The following is a 21,804-nucleotide window of genomic DNA, read 5'->3' as shown; positions in this document are numbered from 1 at the left end:
TTGACTCCCTGATCTGCACAGAAAGAATGTGACCTATTCTCTGATCAATGTGTGTGCGTCACAAAAATATATCAGAATAAATGTAAAACCATCATGAGACATGAATAGAAGAGCACAAAGAAAGTATTATTCTTTTAATATAAAAAGTGCTACAAAAATGCAGTTACAATATTGTCTTTCAGCAGAATTAAAGTAGTTTTTTATTTCCCACAATTTGAATAATGCCTTGTAGCTATGATTGTGTATTTACAAACTGTAATTTGTTACTTTAGCAATTCAATACAATTTAGTAATCATCAAACTTGTAATCAAAGGTGTAGTCCTCTGTGGGCTCTAACTCCTGGATTTCTGTGAGGATCTCGGCCTGCGTGGGCTCTGTGTACGAACTCTCCACAGGGAACCACGAGTCATACCAGGAAGTAGTGCTCTCGGTCACCAGCTCCGCCGTCGTCGTGGGGGCCGGTGTGGTGGTCGTGGTGGCAACGGTCGTGGTGGTGGAGAGGTTGGCCCTGAGTCTCCGCAGGCGCAGCTGGCGCAGGCGCATCATCCGTAAGCGGCGGAGATTCTTAGCATTCTGGGAGTCGGCCACCCTGCCACCGGTATCCGTCTTTGTGGTGTTCATGCTGCCGACGGCTCCACCACTGATGTCAATTCCTGCCTGGGGCGGTGCCTTGGTGACAAGCCGTATTGGCCTCTTTCCGTGGAGGTCCATGATCTGCTTGATGCGATCCCAGTTGGACTTGGCCAGGGTGAAGCTGCAGGGGGTGGCCCCGGAGTCGTAGCCCACCATGCACAGCCGGATCTGGGGAGTGTGGCCGTCAGCGCGGGCCATCACACGGTACTCCCCAGGGTTCAACAACCGCCAGTAGTCTCCGGCTGCAGCTATGGGGGGGGGGGAGAGAAAAAGAGATAGAGACAGATGAAGAGGGGGTGAGAAAGGGAGGGAGCAGAAAGAGAGAGCGAGAGGATCAGAAATGTCATGTTATATAATCATTTTGGAAGGAACTACCATGTACATTTGTCTTTGGTCTTCCTCTGCGATGTGCTGTGTGTGTGTGTGTGGTTAAATGCAGGTTTACCAGTCTTGACGTCGTGCTTGATACCTTCCACAGAGATGGTGGCATTGGCCAGAGGTTTGCCCTCCATGTCCCTCACTATACCCTTTATCCCACGATGCACCTGGCACAGGAAACAGAACCTCTATCAGGGCTCAACGCTCAGATGACATCACTGGGCGCAATTCAATCAAGTACAGCATTTACTCAGTGGCATATAAGGAAAGGGGGATTCCTAGTCAGTCGTACAACTTAATGACTTCAACTGAAATGTATCTTCCGCATTTAACCCAACCCCTCTGAATCAGAGGTGCGGGGCGCTGCCATAATCGACATCCACGTCTTCAGCACCTGGGGAAGAGTGGGTTACTGCCTTGCTCAGGGGCAGAACAACATATTTTTACCTTGTCAGCTCAGGTATTCGATCCAGCAACCTTTCGGTTACTGGCCCAACACTCTAACCACTAGGCTACCTGCCACCCTTACTTTCTTGGGGCCCTGAATATTGACTGGTTTTCATCAAGCTGTCCGCTCAAGAGGAAGCTTCTCACTGTAACCAGTGTCTGTAACCTGGTTCAGGTATTTAATCAACCTACCAGGGTGTTTACAAACACTACAGGAACAAGATCATCCACATGTATCGATCACATTTTTACTAATACTGTAGAACTTTGTTCTAAGCTGTATCCGTACCCATTGGATGCAGTGATCACAATATAGTGGCTATATCCAGGAAAGCCAAAGTTCCAACAGCTGGGCCTAAAATAGTGTATAAGAGATCATACAAAAGATTTTGCTGTGACTCATGTGGATGATGTTAAAAATATATGTTGGTCTGATGTGATTAATGAGGAGCATCCAGACGCTGCACTTGATGAATTTATGAAATTGCTTCTTCCAATTATTGATAAACATGCACCTGTTAAAACCTGTCTAGGACAGGGGTTCCTCTAGCGCCACATTCCACTGAAAAGGCAGAGCGCGAAATTCAAAACATATTTTTTTTTAAATATTTAACTTTCACACATTAACAAGTCCAATACAGCAAATGAAAGATAAACATCTTGTGAATCCAGCCAACATGTCCGATATTTAAAATGTTTTACAGCGAAAACACCACGTATATTTATGTTAGCTCACCACCAAATACAAAAAAGCACAGACATTTTTCACAGCACAGGTAGCATGCACAAAACCAACCAAACTAACCAAGAACCAACCAAACTAACCAAGAAACAACTTCATCAGATGACAGTCTTATAACATGTTATTCAATAAATCTATGTTTTGTTCGAAAAATGTGCATATTTAAGGTATAAATCATAGTTTTACATTGCAGCTACAATCGGAAATAGCACCGAAGCAGCTAGAACAATTACAGAGACCAAATTGAAATACCTAAATACTCATCATAAAACATTTATGAAAAATACATGGTGTACAGCAAATTAAAGACAAACATCTTGTGAATCCAGCCAATATTTCCGATTCTTTAAGTGTTTTACAGCGAAAACACAATATAGCATTATATTAGCTTACTACAATAGCCAACCACACAACAGCATTGATTCGTTAGGCACGTTAGCATAGCGAATAAACCAGCAAAATATATAAATTTTTTCACTAACCTTCTCAAACTCCATCAGATGACAGTCCTATAACATCATATTACACAATAAATATATGGTTTGTTCGAAAATGTGCATATTTAGAGCTGAATTCCGTGGTTATACATTGTGAACATGTAGCATCTTTTTCCCAGAATGTCCGGATCTATTTCTGACACTCACCTATTCTGACCAAATAACTATTCATAAACTTTACTAAAAAATACATGTTGTATAGGAAATGATAGATATAGTTCTTAATGCAATCGCCGTGTTAGAATTCTAAAAATAACTTCAGTACGACAGCTTACGTTATGGCGAGAGAGCGCCCAAAATCTGGGCGCAAACTAATAGTAAACAATTTTCGACAGATATATGAAATAACATCATAAATGGGTCCTACTTTTGATGATCTTCCATCAGAATGTTGTACAAGTGGTCCTTTGTCCAGAACAATCGTTGTTTGGTTTTAGAATGGCCTTTTTCCCTAGCGAATTAGCAAGCAAAACTAGCCAAGTGCCGCTAAGCTCTCCTTCGTGAACAAACGCAGTGAACGGAACACGCCAAAACTCCCGAAAAAAATTCAATAATCTGATTAAACTATATTGAAAAAACATACTTTACGATGATATTGTCACATTTATCAAATAAAATCAAAGCCGGAGATATTACACGTCTATAGGGAAAGCTTTTCAGAAGCCAATGCTGATGTCCATCCCGCGTCATCCTGAACAGAGGAAATTGGGGTCCTGTCATTCCAAGAGGCCTCTTTTGACCATAGAAATACCTATACACTCCATTTCACCTCTCACAGCCTATTGACATCTAGTGGAAGGCGTATGAAGTGCATGTATAGTCATAAATCTCAAGCAAAATGATAGGGAGGGCCTGGAACAGAGCCTCGATTTGAGATTTTTCACTTTCTGACAGGAAGTTTGCTGCAAAATGAGCAAAATGTGTTTTACTCACAGATATAATTCAAACGATTTTAGAAACTTGAGAGTGTTTTCTATCCAATAGTAATAATAATATGCATATTGTACGAGCAAGAATAGAGTACGAGGCCGTTTAAATTGAGCACGATTTTTCCCCAAAGTGAAAATAGCGCCCTCTATCCTCAACAGGTTTTAAGAAACTGACTGTTAGAACTGTTAAGGCTCCATGGATTGATGAGGAATTGAAAAACTGTATGGTTGAAAGAGATGGGCAAAAGGAGTGGCTAATAAGTCTGGCTGTACATCTGACTGGATTACTTACTGCAAATTGAGAAATTATGTGACTAAACTCAACAAAAATAAGAAACTTTATTATGAAGCCGAGATCAATGACATAAAGAATAATGGAAAAAACTTTGGAGTTCTTTAAAGGAAATTATGGGCAGAAAGACAAATTCAACTCCATCTTTCATCAAATCAGATGGCTTATTCATCACAAAACCATTTGATGTTGCCAATTATTTTAATGATTATTTCATTGGCAAGGTGGGCAAACTTAGGCAGGAAATGCCCATGACAAACAGTGAGCAATTATATTCATGCATAAAAAAACAAATTATGAAAGAAAAGTAGTGCAAGTTTGAATTTTGTAAAGTTAGTGTGGGAGAGGTGAAAAAAATATTGTTAATGATCAATAATGACAAACCTCCTGGCATTGACAACTTAGATGGAAAGCTACTGAGGATGGTGGCTGACTCTATAGCCACTCCTATCTGTCATATTTTTAATCTGAGCCTAGAGGAATGTCTTTGTCCTCGGGCCTGGGGGGAAGCCAAAGTAATTCTGCTACCCAAGAGTGATAAAGCGGCCTTTACTGGTTCTAACAGCAGACCTATAAGCTTGCTGCCAGCTCTAGCAAACTGTTGGGAAAAAAATTGTGTTTGACCAAATACAATGCTATTTCTCTGTAAACAAATTAACAACAGACTTTCAGCATGCTTATAGAGAAGGGCACTCAACATGTGCTGCACTGACACAAATGAGTGATGATTGGTTGAAAGAAATTGATATTAAGAAGATTGTGGGGGCTGTACTGTTAGATCTCAGTGCAGCCTTTGATATTATTGACCATAACCTGTTGTTGAAAAAACGTAAGTGCTATGGCTTTTCAACCTCTGCCATATCGTAGATTCAGAACTATCTATCTACTAGAACTCAAAGGGTTTCTTTAATGGAAGCGTCTCTAATGTCAAATATGTAAAGTGTGGTGTACCGCAGGGCAGCTCTCTAGGCCCTCTACTCTTTTCTATTTTTTACCAATGACATGCCACTGGCATTAAACAAAGCATGTGTGTCCATGTATGCTGATGATTCAACCATATACGCATCAGCAACCACAGCTAATGAAGTCACTGAAACCCTTAACAAAGAGTTGCAGTCTGTTTTGGAATTGTTGGCCAGTAATAAACTGGTCCTGAACATCTCTAAAACTAAGAGCATTGTATTTGGTACAAATCATTCCTTAAGTTCTAGACCTCAGCTGAATCTGGTAATGAATGGTGTGGCTGTTGAACAAGTTGAAGAGACTAAATTACTTGGCGTTACCTTAGATTGTAAACTGTCATGGTCAAAACATATAGATTCAACGGTTGAAAAGATGGGGAGAGGTCTAGCCGTAATAAAGAGATGCTCTGCTTTGTTGACACCACACTCCAAAAAGCAAGTTCTGCAGGCTCTAGTTTTGTCTTATCTTGATTATTGTCCAGTCGTGTGGTCCAGTGCTTCAAGGAAAGACCTAGTTAAGCTGCAGCTGGCCCAGAACAGAGCGGCTCTTAATTGTAATCAGAGGGCTGATATAAATACTATGCAAGCCAGTCTCTCTTGGCTAAGAGTTGAGGAGAGGCTGACTGCATCACCTTCTTTTTATAAGAAACATTAATGTGCTGAAAATCCCAAATTGTTTGCATAGCCAACTTACACACAGCTCTGACACACACACTTATCCCACCAGACATGCCACCAGGGGTCTTTTCATAGTCCCCAAATCCAGAACGAATTCAAGAAAACATACAGTATTATATAGAGCCATTATTGCATGGAACTCCATTCCATCTCATATTGCTCAAATAAACAACAAACCTGGTTTCAAAAAACAGATAAAGCAACACCTCGTGGCACAACGCCTCTCCCCTATTTGACCTAGATAGTTTGTGTGTATGTATTGATATGTAGGCTACGTGTGCCTTTATAAAAATGTATGTAGTTCTGTCCTTGAGCTGTTCTTGTCTAATGATGTTCTGTATTATGTCATTCTGTATTATGTTTCATGTTTTGTGTGGACCCCAGGAAGAGTAGATGCTGCTTTTGCAACAGCTAATGGAGCTCCTAATGAAATACCAAAATACCAAATACCAAACGTTCATAAAATAACATAAAGTAACAAAAGGCACAGTAAAATACATTTAATTGATGTTGTCTTTGTAGTGTGTATTCTGACCTGTTCTATGAAGGACAGTAGTGCCTCTCGGTTGTTCTCCCACTCCAGAGGCAGCTCACTCTCGTGCGGAAACTTGTCACAGCCCAGGAAGACGGACAGCTCAAAGCAGTTAGTGTGCAGGTAGCTGAAGTCATTCATACCTGGGGGTTTAAATCACGAGGGAAGTATAAAACATGAGATAGTGTTAATTAGGAGTTTCTTAACGCTTTCTGCTTCTCTCTCTCTCTCTCTCTCTCTTTAACCCGATTCTTCATACTTCTTTCTTCCGCTCTCTGTCACACCCTGATCTGTTTCACCCACTTTTGTGCTTGTCTCCACCCACCTCCAGGTGTCGCACATCTTCCCCATTATCCCCAGTGTATTTATACCTGTGTTCTCTGTTTGTCTGTTACCAGTTCGTTTTGTTTCGTCAAGCATACCAGCGTTTTCCCCGTGCTCCTGTCTTGCTCTAGTTCCTGTTTCCCCGGTTTTGACCATTCTGCCTGCCCTGAGCCTGCCTGATGTTCTGTACCTTGTCACGCCACCCTGGATTACTGACCTCTGCCTGCCCTGAGCCTACCTGCTCTTCTGTACCTTTTGGACTCTGCTCTGGATTACTGACCTCTGCCTGCCCTTGACCTGTCATTTGCCTGCCCCACTGTTTTTTGTAATAAACTTTTGTTACCTCAAAACTGTCTGCATCTGGGTTTTCTCCTGAGCATTGATACTATCTCTCCTATCTCTCTCTCTGCCGCGCCCTCCTTCAGACTCCTCTCTTCTCTCGCCTCTCCTCCACTCTTCCCGTCTTTCCCCGTCACCCATTGACACTCACTCCCCACCACAGGTTTCCAGCTGGCCCTGTTGATGATGCCCTGACCCCCAGAGATGTCGTCGGTGTGGCAGGAGCCCCGCTGGGTCTCTGTCATGGTCAAGTGGCTGTGGGCGTACGCCATGGCCAGCCAGCGGAACATGGTGTCGTCTGCCGTCTCCCGTAGTGCGTCCCCGTTCTGACGCTGCATCCGGGCCCACGTTTCCTCGTTCATCTCATGGTCCATACCGGGTCGAGACCCACGCCGAGACCCCAACGTCTGTTGAAAGACACAGGAATCAGATTATGTTAATGTAATAGAAGATAGCAGGGCTGGAAATGAGATCCTGTGCAGATCTATGGGTACGTCTGACATTCCCTCGATAAAGATTCCCAATATAGGATACTACTTTTCCTGGTTTATCTTATTTCAGTCACAACCGAACCCACCCCTGCAGCCTTTGGAGGCCGCTGCATATCAAACGGGTATGCCACCACTTTTTCTCCCCCCTGCAAATTGGCTCCCAACACAAATGGGGTCCGCTCCATCCAGTTAATGACAGCTTTTGTCTCCAGGGCAACCTACAAAAAGAGAGAGAGAGAGAGAGAAAATAGAGATGTAACCCCAGATATTCAAACTGTAGTATAATTGGAAATTGCGTGAGAGACAGAGAGAGAGAGAGAGAGAGAGAGAGAGAGAGAGAGAGAGAGAGAGATTGAGACAAAGCGAGTGAGAAAATAGAGACTGTAGTGTAATTGGAAATTGAGCAGTACAAAATCAATAACAGAAACAACAACAACGTCTCGAGCCCAAACACCCACAGAGCCATTGAGGAAGTTCTCTGGGAGTGGGATGTGGTGATTGGGTACAATGCGTGGGACCCAACCCCTGTCCTCTGCCCCCCACAGAACACTGTTGAGGTCCGGGAAGTTCTGGAAGATATCGTATCCCTCCTCCGTCCAGTGGCCCAGACCCCAGTTCCCCATCTCAGAGCCCTGGAGACGAGAGAGGAGAGGTGAAAAAATGCGATCTCTATTGGAGAGATCATTGCAAATACACTTCTTAGAGCAGGCAGTTTGGGACTAGGGGGGAGAGAAATTAGTTATGGAAAGGACATTATGTAATGTTACATTGGTTCCAGTTTCATCAATTAATATATATCCCTTGTTGGAGCATCTTTCTGGAATGAGCCCAGGTCCCTCACCATCTCGTAAGCCAGTTCGTAGGCGTCTGGGTTGAGTGAGGGAACCAGGTGTATTCTCACACCCTCCACCAGGCGGCGCACTCGGGGGTTGTCGTCATTGTACTCCTTACACATGAACTGCATCAGCAGGAGGAGCAGCTCCCGCCCCAGCACCTCGTTGCCATGGAGACCCGCCGTGTAGCGGAACTCCGGCTCACCTGTTGAGTAAGATGATGTCTTTATGTGACAGTGTCTTGTGATCACTTAGTATGTGTGCGAGTTCCGTTGCTGTATGGCTCACCTGTTACTCACTCGCTCACTCACACACACACACACACACACACACACACACACACACACACACACACACACACACACACACACACACACACACACACACACACACACACACACACACACACACACACACACACACACACACACACACACACACACACACACACACACACACACACACACACACCTGTCTGGTGTTCCCCGGGGTTGTCAGAGATCTCCATGGCGTACATCTTCAGGCCAGCAGAACTCTTCCCAATGTTATAGATCCTTGTGATGTTAGGACATTCCTCATTTATCACCTTCATCATCTGGGATGGAGAGAGGGAGGAGAGAGAAGGGAGGGAGGAGAGAGAGAAGGGAGGGAGGAGAGAGAAGGGAGGGAGGAGAGAGGGAGGTGGGAGAGAGGAAGGGAGGAGAGAGATGTGGGAGTGATGGAGGGAGGGAGATTGAAGTGATCGAGGGAGAGATGGAAAGATGGAGGGAGCGAGGAGAGTGATGTGTTAGGTGGGCGTGATGGAGGAGGAGAGGGAGCAGGAGGAGAGAGAGAGGAGAGGGATGAGGGAGAGATGAAAGAGGGACAGTGACTATCTCACCTGACATACCCACCTGTGCCCCACTCTCATTTCAGACTCACCTGTCTCATGTCCTTATAGTTGTGGTGTCTGTAGTCCAGGTCGTCTGTGGGGTGGACCTCATTCTCACTACGGAAGCTGCCTGCGGGGAGTGAAGGGAGGACAAACATTGGAAGCATGTGGTGGAATTCATATGGAAGATATCATTCATAGGAGAGTAACGGGGATGGTTGTGGCCGTGATGATGATCATTTTAGAAGTTCTGGAGGTGATGGAGTTCGGGATGTGATGAGGTTCTGGAGTTTTTGGAGGGGATGTTTTCACTGATGTGTGCCGCGGGTTATGTATTGTATTGTACTCACTTGGCAGTTGGCAGGCCATGACCTCAGCTCTGAGACACAGGCTACCGTTCCAGCTCTGGGGAAGGATACGGATGTAACGTGCCGCGATTGGCCAATCAAACTGCACCATCACTGGAGTGTCCCTATCCACATTGCCATAGAACAACTGGAGGGATGGAGAGGGGAAAGATTAGAGAGGAGGAAAGTTGAGAGATAAATTGGATAATAAATTGGCAGCTGCACTGACCAATCTTAAGAGGTTACTCACCCACTCAGCATAGCCATCGTGGAGCACCGTCCAATCACGACTGTCGTTACTGAAGGACACGTGGAACGTGGACACAAAATCTTCCCTGAAATACAGAAAGAGAGAGAAGAGAGAGAGAGAGAGAGAGAGAGAGAGAGAGAGAGAGAGAGAGAAAGAGACTTTACAAATCATACGAATATCCAAATTGTGTAATCTTTAACATTCATAGTGCCAGTTGATTCCACAGGAAATATTAAATGTCCTATTACTTTTTCCCTATAATCACTTTTGCAGCATTCTGCTTATCTAATGGATAAAAAAACCTATTGATGTGTATGTTGTTTGGTTTGGATTAATTTCATGTGTTGTTCATTTCAAATCAATTGTGCAGGCTAATGGGGATTCCAACTGGCCCTGGCTGTCTGAACGGTGCAGTGACCCCAGGGCAGTGATCCCGGACAGCAGGACTTACGCTGAGTCTGAATTCCTGCCCTGTACAATGACTCCAGTGAACTCCACCTCTCTGCGAGCGTCCACCTCAAACCAGTGGTTATGCTCCTCTGGCTCTGCGCACCACGCACCCCCGTACACACCGTCGTCATCACCGGAACTCTGGTGAGACAAAATAATCCCCTCACTGGTCAATCATGCAGCATCCCCTAAAGATATAACTGAGGAGATAGTTGGAAGGAAAAGCTCCCTAGGTTGGAATGAACCTTGAGAGGAACCTGTGCCCATTTTCCAGTACTATGGTGGCAAGATGGCGCCGACAGACATGGCAGCTCTGCTTCTAGCTCCTAAGCAACTTTGCAATATTTAGTATTTTGTGTTATTTCTTACATTATTAGCCCAGAACATTTATTGTGTTATTGCATACAGCCAAAAATAACTTTTGGATATCAGAGCGACGGTAACTCACCAGTATTACGACCAGGAATATGACTTTACCAAATTGGATCCTTTGTTCATACCCCCCAGGGCAATTTAACTTATCCCGGAGGCTGCTCCAAGACGCCGGCGGCGGAGAAGAGGTATTCGGAGTGGGCTTCTAGTCCGACTCAGGAGGCGTGCACATCATCCACCACTTCCAAGTATATTACTCGCTAATGTTCAGTCTCTGGACAATAAAGTAAACGAGCTCAGGGCGAGGATCTCCTTCCAGAGAGCCATCAGGGACTGTAACATACTCTCTTTCACGGAATCATGGCACTCTCGGAATATACTGTCCCCGTTCATACAGCCAGCTGGGTTCTCAGTACATCGTGCAGACAGGAATAAAGAACTCTTCGGGAAGAACAAGGGCGGTGATGTATGTTTCATGATTAATAACTACTTATGGCGTGATTGTGATAACATAAAGAAACTCAAGTCCTTTTGTTCACCCAACCTAGAATACCTCACAATCAAATGCAGACCGTATTACCTCCCAAGAGAATTCATTTTGGTTATAGTCACAGCAGTGTATATTCCCCCTCAAGCCACGACGGCCCTCAAGGACCTACAATGGACATAATGCAAACTGGAAACCACATATCCTGAGGCCGCATTTATTGTAGCTGGAGATTTTAACAAAGAACATTTTAGGAAAACACTACCAAAGTTCTATCAACACATTTGCTGTAGTACTCGCTCTGGTAAAACACTCCCCCTTTTGAAATACCTACAAGGCCCTCCCTCGCCCTCCCTTCAGCAAATCAGATCCGAACTCCATTTTACTCCTTCCTTCCTATAGGCAGAAACTCAAACAGGATGTACCCGTGCTAAGGTCTATTCAGCGCTGGTCTGACCAATCGGAATCCATGCTTCAAGATTGTTTTGATCACGCAGGCTGGGATATGTTCCGGGTAGCCTCTGAGAATAACATTGACGTATACACGGACACGGTGACTGAGTTCATCAGGAAGAGTATAGGGGATGTTGTTCCCACTGTGACTATTAAAACCTACCCAAAGCAGAAAACATGGATAGATGGCAGCATTCGCGCAAAACTTTGCGCAAAAGCGTGATCCATCGCATTAACAATGGCAAGGTGACTGGGAATATGGTCGGATACAAACAGTGTAGTTATCCCCTCCGTAAGGCAATCAAACAGGCAAAACGTCAATACAGAGACAAAGTGGAGTCGCAATTCAACGGCTCAGACAAGAGACAATCACAGATTACAAAGGGAAAACCAGCCACGTCGCGGACACCAACGTATTGCTCTCAGACAAGCTAAACACCCTTTTCACCCGCTTTGAGGATAACACAGTGCCACCAACGCAGCCTGCATCCAAGGACCGTGTGCTCTCGTTCTCCGTGGCCGATGTGAGTAAGACATTTAAGTGTGTTAACCCTCGCAAGGCTGCCGGCCCAGACGGCATCCCTAGTCGCGTCCTCAGAGAATGAGCAAACCAGCTGGCTGGAGTGTTTACGGACATATTCAATCTCCCCCTATCCCAGTCTGCTGTCCCCACGTACTTCAAGATGTCTACCATTGTTCCTGTACCCAAGAAAGCAAAGGTAACTGAACTAAATGACTATTTCCCCGTTAAACTCACTTCTGTCATCATGAAGTGCTTTGAGAGGCTAGTTAATGATCATATCACTTCTACCTTACATGACACCCTAGACCCACTTCAATTCGACCCAATAGATCCACAGATAAAGCAATCGCCATCGCACTGCACTCTTCTATCCCATTTGGACAACAGGAATACCTACGTAAGAATGCTGTTCATTGACTATAGCTCAGCCTTCAACACCATAGCACCCTCCAAGCTCATCATTAAGCTCGGGGCCCTGGGTCTGCACCACGCCTTGTGCAACTGGGTCCTGGACTTCCTGACGGGCCGCCCCCAGGTGGTGAAGGTAGGAAACAACACCTTCACTTCGCTGATCCTCAACACAGGGACCCCACAAGGGTGCGTGCTCAGCCCCCTCCTATACTCCCTGTTCACCCATGACTGCTTGGCCACACACGCCTCCAACTCAATCATCAAGTTTGTAGAATACACAACAGTAGTAGGCCTGATTACCAACAATGGAAACCGCAGAGGGAGCAAGCCCCTATCCACATCGATGGGACCGCAGTGGAGAAGGTGGAAAGCTTCAAGTTCCTCCGCGTACACATCACTGCCAATCTGAAATGGACTACCCACACAAACAGTGTGGTGAAGAAGGCGCAAAAGCGCATCTTCAACGGCAGGAGGCTAAAGAAATTTGGCATGGTCTGTAAGACCCCCACAAACTTTTACAGATGCACAATTGTGAACATCCTGTCGGGCTGTGTCACCGCCTGGTAAGGCAACTGCACCACCCACAGCCGCAGGGCTCTCCAGAGGGTGGTGCGGCGCATCACCGGGGGCACACTGCCTGACCCCCAGGACACCTAGAGCACCCAATGTCACAGGAAGGCCAAAAATATCATCAAGGACATCAACCACCCAAGCCACGGCCTGTTCACTCCGTTATTATCCAGAAGGCAAGGTCAGTACAAGCGCATCAAAGCTGGGACAGAGAGACTGAAAAACAGCTTCTATCTCAAGGCCATCAGACTGTTAAATAGCCATCACTCGCCGGCTACCACCCAGTTACTCAACCCTGCATCTTCGAGGCTGCTGCCCTATATACATAGACATGGCCACTTTAATAATGGAACACTAGTCACTTTAATCATGTTTACATACTGCTTTACTCATCTCATATGTATATACTGTATTATATTCTACTGTATTTTAGTCAATGCCACTCCGACATTGCTCGTCCTAATATTTATATATTTCTTGATTGCATTCTTTTACTTTTAGATTTGTGTGTATTTGTGTGAATTGTTAGATACTACTGCACTGTTGGAGCTAGGAACACCAACATTTTGGCTACACCCGCAATAACATCTGCTAAACACGTGTAAGTGACCAATAACATTTTATTTTATTTGGTGTCCAGTATGTAGTATTCTAAGTATATATGCAGTACTATGGTGTGTATGTTCTGTGTGTATATTATGTAGTATATATTATACAATACAGTGTGTACCTGCATGTGGAGCAGAGCAACCGTGGTGAGACTGAGACAAGGCAATACTATGGTGTAGTACTGTGTATCTCTATACTATAGTGTAGTATAGTATAGTGTACTCTGTGTACCTGCATGTTGAGCCTGCCTCTCTGAGCTGAGAAGCCGTGGTGAGACTGAGATGAGGCCAGCAGCTGGTCATCATCAACACGATGGGACTCCAGGCCTAGAGGAGGGCATTCTGGGAAAAATAAACAAAACAACTGAAAACGAATGGGACACACACCAAAACAAAACAGTTCAGCCAGCCACGCTAAATGTTTTGGTCTGTAGTCGTCAAGAGCAACAGGCTAAAAACACAGTCCAATACTGACCACATCTTACACAAATAAACACAGGCACGCACACTCACCCACAAACACACACAATGCTTTTTTGAATTCTGTTCTGAAAGGGCTAAAAGGGAATGGTTGTTTTCAAGTGCGGCAAAAAGTTTTTGCTTTCTCATAGCATTCTTTTTCCTTTTTATGAGGTCTCGGAGGCCATAACACGAGTCTCCGATCTGGTACTTGGAAGAGAAAGAGAGAGTGAGAAAGAGAGAGAACAGGCTAGTCATCTCCTAGTCTGACTGTACAGTAAACATCTATTTCTGGCCGGTCCAGAAGGCTGATTGGGGAGAAAACAAGGTTACTACAGGAAACAGGAGAAAACAGGCCAGCATTCCAACAGTATCTAACTGCGACAGATAAACACTCACATATCAAACACTGTGACCGAGACATTTACTGCAGGGAAGGGTTGGGAGTATAGGGTTAGGGGTTCAAGTAAAGTTGAAGCTGATCATTGATGAATACGATTATGAGGTATTGAGGTGATTTTCTTACTCTTGGACTCGGCGTGTAATGGGATCTGCCTCAGCCTCTCCGCCTCTTCCTCTTCCCACATCTTCCTCAGCCGCTCCACTGTGGTGCAAGACACCGCCATTACTCTCCAGCTCAGCAAGCATCAAATACTGTACTTTCATATGTTCTGCCGGTATAGCACTGCACAGTTACTGCCATTCCATTTCCCTCCAATAAGTCTGCATATTCTCATAAACAGATGGCTCAGTTTACTCTATTGAACTATACTGACAGGCCTACACTGAGTGGTGAATTTATCTCCACTTTACATCATCAAATGTACACTTGAAATCTCTCAGCCTGCTCTGCACACACTCAAAATTAACCCCAACCCCCCTCCTACCCTCCCTCCCTTCTTCCCTCTCTTCATCCCTCCCCCCTTGTCTGTCTCACGGATACTGAGGCCCAGGGCCCCCACATGTGACAACAGCTGTTTCGATAAGCCCTATTCATTTCCTTATCGCTCTCCCTCCGTCTCCCCCTTTCTCTCTTTCTCAATCCTCCCCATTCTCTCTCCAACAGCCACATGGAGATGGACTTCTCTCCTTCCACTCCCCGACATTGACAACGTCGCAATCCACAGGCTATAACATACCGTGTCCCAGAAACAACCCAGTCGTCTAAGTGATGAATTAACACATACGGGTGTCCTAAAGGGACAGAGCTACAGGGTTCTCCCTGACAGAAAGATCAAAGGGATTCAGACCTTTTTCCTCCTTCTCCTTGCGAGCTTTCTCTGCCTCCTCCTCTAGCTTCTTAGCTGCCACTGTGGAAAGAGAGAGAGCAGAGGTTAGACGTTACAGCGGGGAGTGCTCTTACAGAGCATGATAAATAACCAGACAGACAGGTGGTGTACCTACAATCTGCATAATCATACTCTTCGTACCAGGGCATGGGCGGCACAGTGGTTTCCTCTGAAAGAAAAATACATTTATTTGTGTGCATGTTAAATAAATGCAAAATAAACGATTGAAAATAGTACTGTAATTTGTTACGTGACGGGATTGGCTGTTACCTGGTACATACATAATGACCTCAGTGGTGGTCCTCTCTCTGTCAGCTGTAAACAGACGTTTAGATGTCTTAGAGGGCTGAACAACAACAGTTTTCTGTTTCTGTACTCTACATGAACGTGTTTCCTCTCAACTGTCACGAACATTAGGCTTTGACAATATTAGTGTCTTGCTTTTTTTTGTCATTTCTTATCGATGACGTATGATCATAATCTCTGCCAAGCTGAACTCATGCGTCAAAACAGAGAAGATTGGATTGAAAGTGACTGTTGAGTCATGTCAGACGCACGCTTGGCATCCCAGTAATCTTGGTCATGCTCTGTCAGAGTCTTGGAGCCAGTAGAGGGAGGCGTGGGCCCCGAGGGTCTCCTGTCTACTGGGCAGAAACAACACAAACACAAACCCCAACGCAAAGTCAACAGAGAACTATTGGCTACAAAACCTGCGCATTGCGAATGAACGAGATTATACTAAAACGTTACATGAACGTGACCCTGCTTGTTTTCAAAGGTCTAACGTGAAAAGAACCAGCTCATAGCACAGAGATAAGCTGATTTCTTATTTGTGATCCCGTTGTCTTATATCAAACCATCTCTTACCCTGGCCTGGCTCTTGAGGCTCCTTGGGAGTCACAGGTGGAATCACTGCAAAGACAGATCTGTTAAGTCACCGACCGTTCTATTCAGTCACAAACCAACGCACTGCATTAAAAGACCAGCTGCACTAAAAGACTAATGTAATATTGTAAAGCATCTTTGGGTCCTAGAAAAGCACTGTATAAATCAAATACACATCTGTAACATCATTATTAAAGCCTCTGTATAAGTACATCTATCCCAGCCCAGCTCAATCAGCAGTTTCTCCTCCTCTTCCTCCAGAGTGGGTTTTTTGGCCACCGGCTCCACCCCCTCGTCCTTCCTTCCAGTCGTCTTGGAGGCCTTCGTGGCTTTGGGCTTGGTGACCTTGGGTGCCTTGGTGGCTTTAGGTGCCTTGGTAGCCTTGGGCTTCTTGGGTGCCTTGGTGGCTTTAGGTGCCTTGGTGGCTTTAGGTGCCTTGGTAGCCTTGGGCTTCTTGGGTGCCTTGGTGGCTTTCGGTGGCTTGGGGGCTTTCTGCTTCTTGGCTTTGGCCTCCCTCTCTGCAGCTTTCTTTGCCCTGGCTGAAGAGAGAGAGAGAGAGATAGAGAGAGAGTGTGAGAAAAAGCGTTCAATTAAAAATGACCACCACCATTACTACACCCTAGCTCCATCCAGAAAATTAGAGAAAGCGAATAAAAGGTTGGAACAGAAAACGGGACCACTAACTACAGGAAGAGACAGAGAGAAATCTCTCCACAGGTATCCCTTTGCCCTCTCTTTCCTTCTCTTCTCTTTCCTATTTCCTGAAGGACAGGCCTGAACACATTCCCCCTCTCCCACAGGGTTCAATGGTTCAGCAATGAAGCTGAACCCTTGTACGGACAGACAGGGTCAGCCAGGTCACTGCTTTGTTTTGGTTTGCAGGCCAGGCAGCCAGCTGGCCAAGCTCAAACCCACTGTGTTGACGGTCCTTCAACTCTCTGAGTGTCGACAGCTGTCCAACTGTTCCTGGTTGGTTCGTTGTGGCTTGTGGATCATGCTTCATTAATGGTATAATAATTTACACTTCAGTCCCCGCACCAAGCAATAAGTTGAGTTGTAGAGCTACAGTGCTCACCCAGGAAAGTATTGTGGAATACTACTATCTCATATAATGATTTAAAATCAGTTTACTTATGGTTAACAGACATTGTTTTTAACTAGTTTGTAATCAAAAGTGTTCAGAGACTTGCCATACTCAGAGACACTGCAGCTGTGGAAAGAGACTACTCAACCATTGCCATCCATGTAATTGCCCTCAGACTAGCAGACAGACACAGGACTGTAACACACAGAGTAGTAGCATAACTATCCCCAGACTAGCAGACAGACACAGGACTGTAACATACAGAGTAGTAGCATAACTATGCCCAGACTAGCAGACAGACACAGGACTGTAACACACAGAGTAGTAGCATAACTATCCCCAGACTAGCAGACAGACACAGGACTGTAACACACAGAGTAGTAGCATAACTATCCCCAGACTAGCAGACAGACACAGGACTGTAACAGACAAAGAAGTGCTTGTTTTCTCCCGGTAGACTTCAGTAGACCTGCTCCTGCAGCTCTGTTATGGTTCCATGATCACAGCATTACCTAGCTGTCTAAAATGTAAATGTCAACATCCTCACACACACAGCCAGGCCAGCTAAACACACTGCCCAGGAAACTGTCTGCTCTTTCTCTGTCTACTCACCTTTTCCACTAACCTCCTATTGGTAGGTAAGGATTTTCCTCAAGTGCTGTTAACCAATGAATAAGTGAGAACTCAAGCCTGAAGAAGGCTGTTTTTTCCATGAATATACGTGGATATCTGAAGTTAAAACAAGAAAACTCTCCTGGATCCCTGTGAGGCATCTTTGGCACTGTGAATCATGCCATTTTTATCACAAGTTAAATACATAAATCAAGCATTTTTTGTTCATAATTGTATCTCCCTGCAGCACAACCAAATGAAAGATCACTCAGTGGTTCCCGGTTCTGCAAACTCAGCCTTTTTTATGTAGCCTAATTCTAACAGCCCGGGATGGATTTGGAAAGAACTAGTAGAGTTGTGGCTTTGCAGTGGAAAATGTAATAGTGCACACATTAAACATCAATTCCATTGTTACAACTGGGCCCAGTCATAAATTCTCTCTCCTTACTGTGAAAATGTTTCTGTATTTTACACAAATCTTCTGGAAATTGACGGCCTGGGTATGCAGAAAGATGTTATAATGTATTCAATCAGATAGCCAAACAATGCAATATTTTCTCTCAGATAAATGATATAAAGTGTGAAACCCAAGATGTGTTGCTTCTGCCATGAAAATGCTGTCAGACTGTTAGTAAGTGTATATCACAGTAACCCTCTCCCTCATCCCTGAATTACTGTAGTGTTAGCCACACATACACACACACGCACACAGGCATACATGCAGACACACACGCACCACACACTTACTCACAACCTAACCTAATGTAGAACGCGTGAAAAGACACCTGAGCGGAGTCCCCAGATCCGTTTCTCAGGGGAAACGGAAGTTAGGTGGAAAATACTGTATCCTTGAAAACCGGAAACATACCCTTTCTTCCCACTGAGAGTGAGCACAACTGTGCATCAGCCAAACACCACATGGTTACTAACCGGTGAAATCCACAGTAGGGAGTCTGGACGTCAACAGTCTCACTGAAAACATATTGTTGACGCAATGGAGAGTGTAGAGAAGATGGAGGGGGGGGGGGGGGAAGAGGGACGTAAAGAAGAGGGTAAAGAGAGAAGGGTTATAAAAAGGAGGATGATGAAGGGATGGAAAGGAAACCCACTGAACCACCCCTTACCACCCTGCTTCTACCCCTTACCACCCCGTACCCCTTACCACCCTGCTTCTACCCCTTACCACCCTGCTTCTACCCCTTACCACCCCGTACCCCTTACCACCCTGCTTCTACCCCTTACCACCCTGCTTCTACCCCTTACCACCCCGTACCCCTTACCACCCTGCTTCTAGCCCTTACCACCCCGTACCCCTTACCACCCTGCTTCTAGCCCTTACCACCCCGTACCCCTTACCACCCCGTACCCCTTACCACCCTGCTTCTACCCCTTACCACCCCGTACCCCTTACCACCCTGCTTCTACCCCTTACCACCCCGTACCCCTTACCACCCTGCTTCTAAACCCCTTACCACCCCGTACCCCTTACCACCCTGCTTCTAGCCCTTACCACCTCGTACCCCATACCACCCTGATTCTACCCCTTACCACCCCGTACCCCTTACCACCCTGCTTCTACCCCTTACCACCCCGTACCCCTTACCACCCCGTACCCCTTACCACCCTGCTTCTAGCCCTTACCACCCCGTACCCCTTACCACCCTGCTTCTAGCCCTTACCACCCCGTACCCCTTACCACCCTGCTTCTACCCCTTACCACCCCGTACCCCTTACCACCCTGCTTCTAGCCCTTACCATCCTGCTTCTACCTCTTACCACCCCATACCCCTTATCACCCTGCTTCTACCCCTTACCACCCTGCTTCTACCCCTTACCACCCCGTACCCCTTACCACCCCGCTTCTACCATGATCCAGACCAGATGTGTTTGCCATCTACACATGCAAGCACTTACACACACACACACACAAGCACACGCACACATGCACACACACACATGCACACTGCTGAACTGGGATGTTTCCCACTGCCTGTGAGAAATTGTGAGTAATTTCTGACAGTAAGGTGCTCAAGGAACGACTCGGGCTCCCACACATTGTTCAGTACTATTATTACATATCTAAACTACAGAGAAACAACATTATAGAAAAGTGCTGCAGCTCCGTTACCCTCCTCTCTCAGATCCGATAGCATCAGGCATGTTGGGTTTGGATGAGACACACCACATTGGTTGGCTCCATGCACACGTGTTTCAGAGGGGAGTGTGTGGGAAGCATTCAGCTGGGAGCTCTACTGGACCAGGATCGTCTCTGCCAATGCCTCTGTCAAGGTCTCCACACATGTTTGTGAACAAGAATCAACAAGGGGAAAACTGGGCCAAGTCTTTGGTAAGTTTGTTCCCAAGAGGTTGTTACAGGGATTGCTGGTTGATGGACCACCATGAAGATACAGTCAAGGAGAGAAAGAGGACAAAAAGAAGAAGAAGAAGAAGAACTGAAGGAGCCACCTCTTACCTGCCTCTACCTCCTCTGGAGATTTCTTCTTCTTTGGTTTGCTCTCCTCCACCTCCACGCCAGGGTCGTCCATCATAACCTCCTCCCTGTCTTCCTCCACTTCTCTCCCATGAGCCACAGGTCCAGCCTGTCTCACCTGTGTCTGGACACGTGCAGTGTCCTGTCCCTCCATACCTCCAGCCCAGCCCAGAACCCAACAGCACAGGGCCAGAGACACCCACAAACTCAACACTGCACCCCTCATCTTCTTACTACACTCAGAACCAGGACCAGAACTCGCAGTGCAACCTGACCCCAGCTCTAAAAAGGCCTTATCTGCCGTGCAAGAGAAGATTCCTCAGTCACTCTGGTTGCGCCAACGAAACAAAGGCAAGGTTGCAGACCAAATAGGCCAACTAATGTTTCAGTGACGCACAAAATCCTCAGGTCACCCACAGACTCTCACACAGACCAGTCAGAGTAGTCAGCTAACAGATGACCTGCATGTGCTAGACGAGCAACAACAATAGACCATCCAACAGTCCTCAGGTTTAGAAGAAGTCTCAGCCGGAATCAGTCTGTCTTGAAGAGTCTCTACGAGCTTGAAGAGTCTCTATGAGCCAGGAGACTGAAGGAAAGATTGTCGAAATCTTTGGTGTGTAGAAAGTTTTGGTTTGTAGAAAGCTGTGGTGAAAACCTTGGTGTGCAGATGCGTATAGAACTTAGTCCTGTTTGGTGGTGTGTCAGAGAGAGGAGAGGAGGAGGATAGAGCTGTGGGCTCAGGGTTTTTGAGCAGCCTCCTGGCAGAGACCAAGGAAAGGAACCGCAGATGCATGCAGGAGTCTGAAGTCTCAGAAGCAGTTACACAGCACACCTCCTGGCTTCCGTCTGTTCCTCTCCCTCTCACTCCTCCGTAGGCATTCTTCTCTTATCCCCTCTCTCCTCCTCTCCCTCTATTCCCCTCTCCCTCTCTTCACTAAACACAGGGGAGGAGCCTTCCACACTTCACATTCCAGAGGAGGAGAGATAGAGAGGGAGAGAGAAAAGAGAAAAGAGAAGAATAGTAATGAGAAAAAACTTTTAAAGAATGTTTAGACTCAAAAGTTGACAAGAGTTGACAATTGACAAGGCGTTTGCACAGAAAGACAAAATAGTGAATCCATTTTATCCAGCTAGGTCAACATGTTCAATGTGTTCCGGAAAAACAACAGTATTTACACATGAAATGATTTGTTGGAGAGGAAAACTCTTTCCATCTTTAAGAATGTACCCACATCGTGTGGTTGGATATAAGTGCTTCAGCAGACTTGCTAAAAGACTGCACACACACACACACACACACACACACACACACACACACACACACACACACACACACACACACACACACACACACACACACACACACACACACACACCAAAACAACCCAGCTCAGCTTCACATGCCTCCAGGTCATACAGGAGATGTCAGGACCTATCCCTCTCGCCTACTCTGCTCTCAAGCAGAAAACAGGAGAGAAAGAGAGAGAAAAAAGAGAGAGAAAGTGTGGAAAGGAGAGTGTGAGCTGAAAGTGAATTTCCCCCCCAAAAATACATGAAGTTA

At 45.7% G+C, this 21,804-nt stretch overlaps 1 protein-coding gene across 3 annotated transcripts; it reads right to left on the bottom strand.

Moving 5' to 3' along the window:
* Positions 1–119: 119 nt before the first annotated feature.
* LOC120020940 (inactive carboxypeptidase-like protein X2) lies at positions 120–21,132 on the bottom strand. 3 transcript variants are annotated; one of them, XM_038964585.1, is made up of 21 exons: positions 20,223–21,132; positions 16,266–16,592; positions 16,036–16,080; positions 15,726–15,812; positions 15,439–15,483; positions 15,284–15,337; positions 15,130–15,189; positions 14,406–14,483; positions 13,653–13,762; positions 9,998–10,137; positions 9,547–9,631; positions 9,300–9,444; positions 9,000–9,079; positions 8,550–8,673; positions 8,087–8,283; positions 7,704–7,877; positions 7,332–7,463; positions 6,906–7,161; positions 6,095–6,234; positions 1,080–1,179; positions 120–882 (listed from the first exon to the last, which is right to left on the bottom strand). In XM_038964585.1, the coding sequence occupies exons 1-21, from the start codon at positions 20,464–20,466 to the stop codon at positions 287–289; spliced, it is 3,219 nt and encodes a 1,072-aa protein (XP_038820513.1). In that variant the 5' UTR covers positions 20,467–21,132; the 3' UTR covers positions 120–286. The 3 variants fall into 3 exon arrangements, with proteins under 3 accessions (XP_038820513.1, XP_038820514.1, XP_038820515.1); XM_038964586.1 differs by having other exon boundaries at positions 15,726–15,809; positions 20,223–21,131; XM_038964587.1 differs by lacking the exon at positions 15,726–15,812 and having other exon boundaries at positions 20,223–21,131.
* Positions 21,133–21,804: the final 672 nt, after the last annotated feature.

The sequence above is a fragment of the Salvelinus namaycush genome, chromosome 26, assembly GCF_016432855.1.
Source record: "Salvelinus namaycush isolate Seneca chromosome 26, SaNama_1.0, whole genome shotgun sequence".
Lineage (NCBI taxonomy): Eukaryota > Metazoa > Chordata > Actinopteri > Salmoniformes > Salmonidae > Salvelinus > Salvelinus namaycush.
Note: the sequence above shows the minus strand (reverse complement) of the source record. Positions and strands in the feature narration are given on the sequence as shown.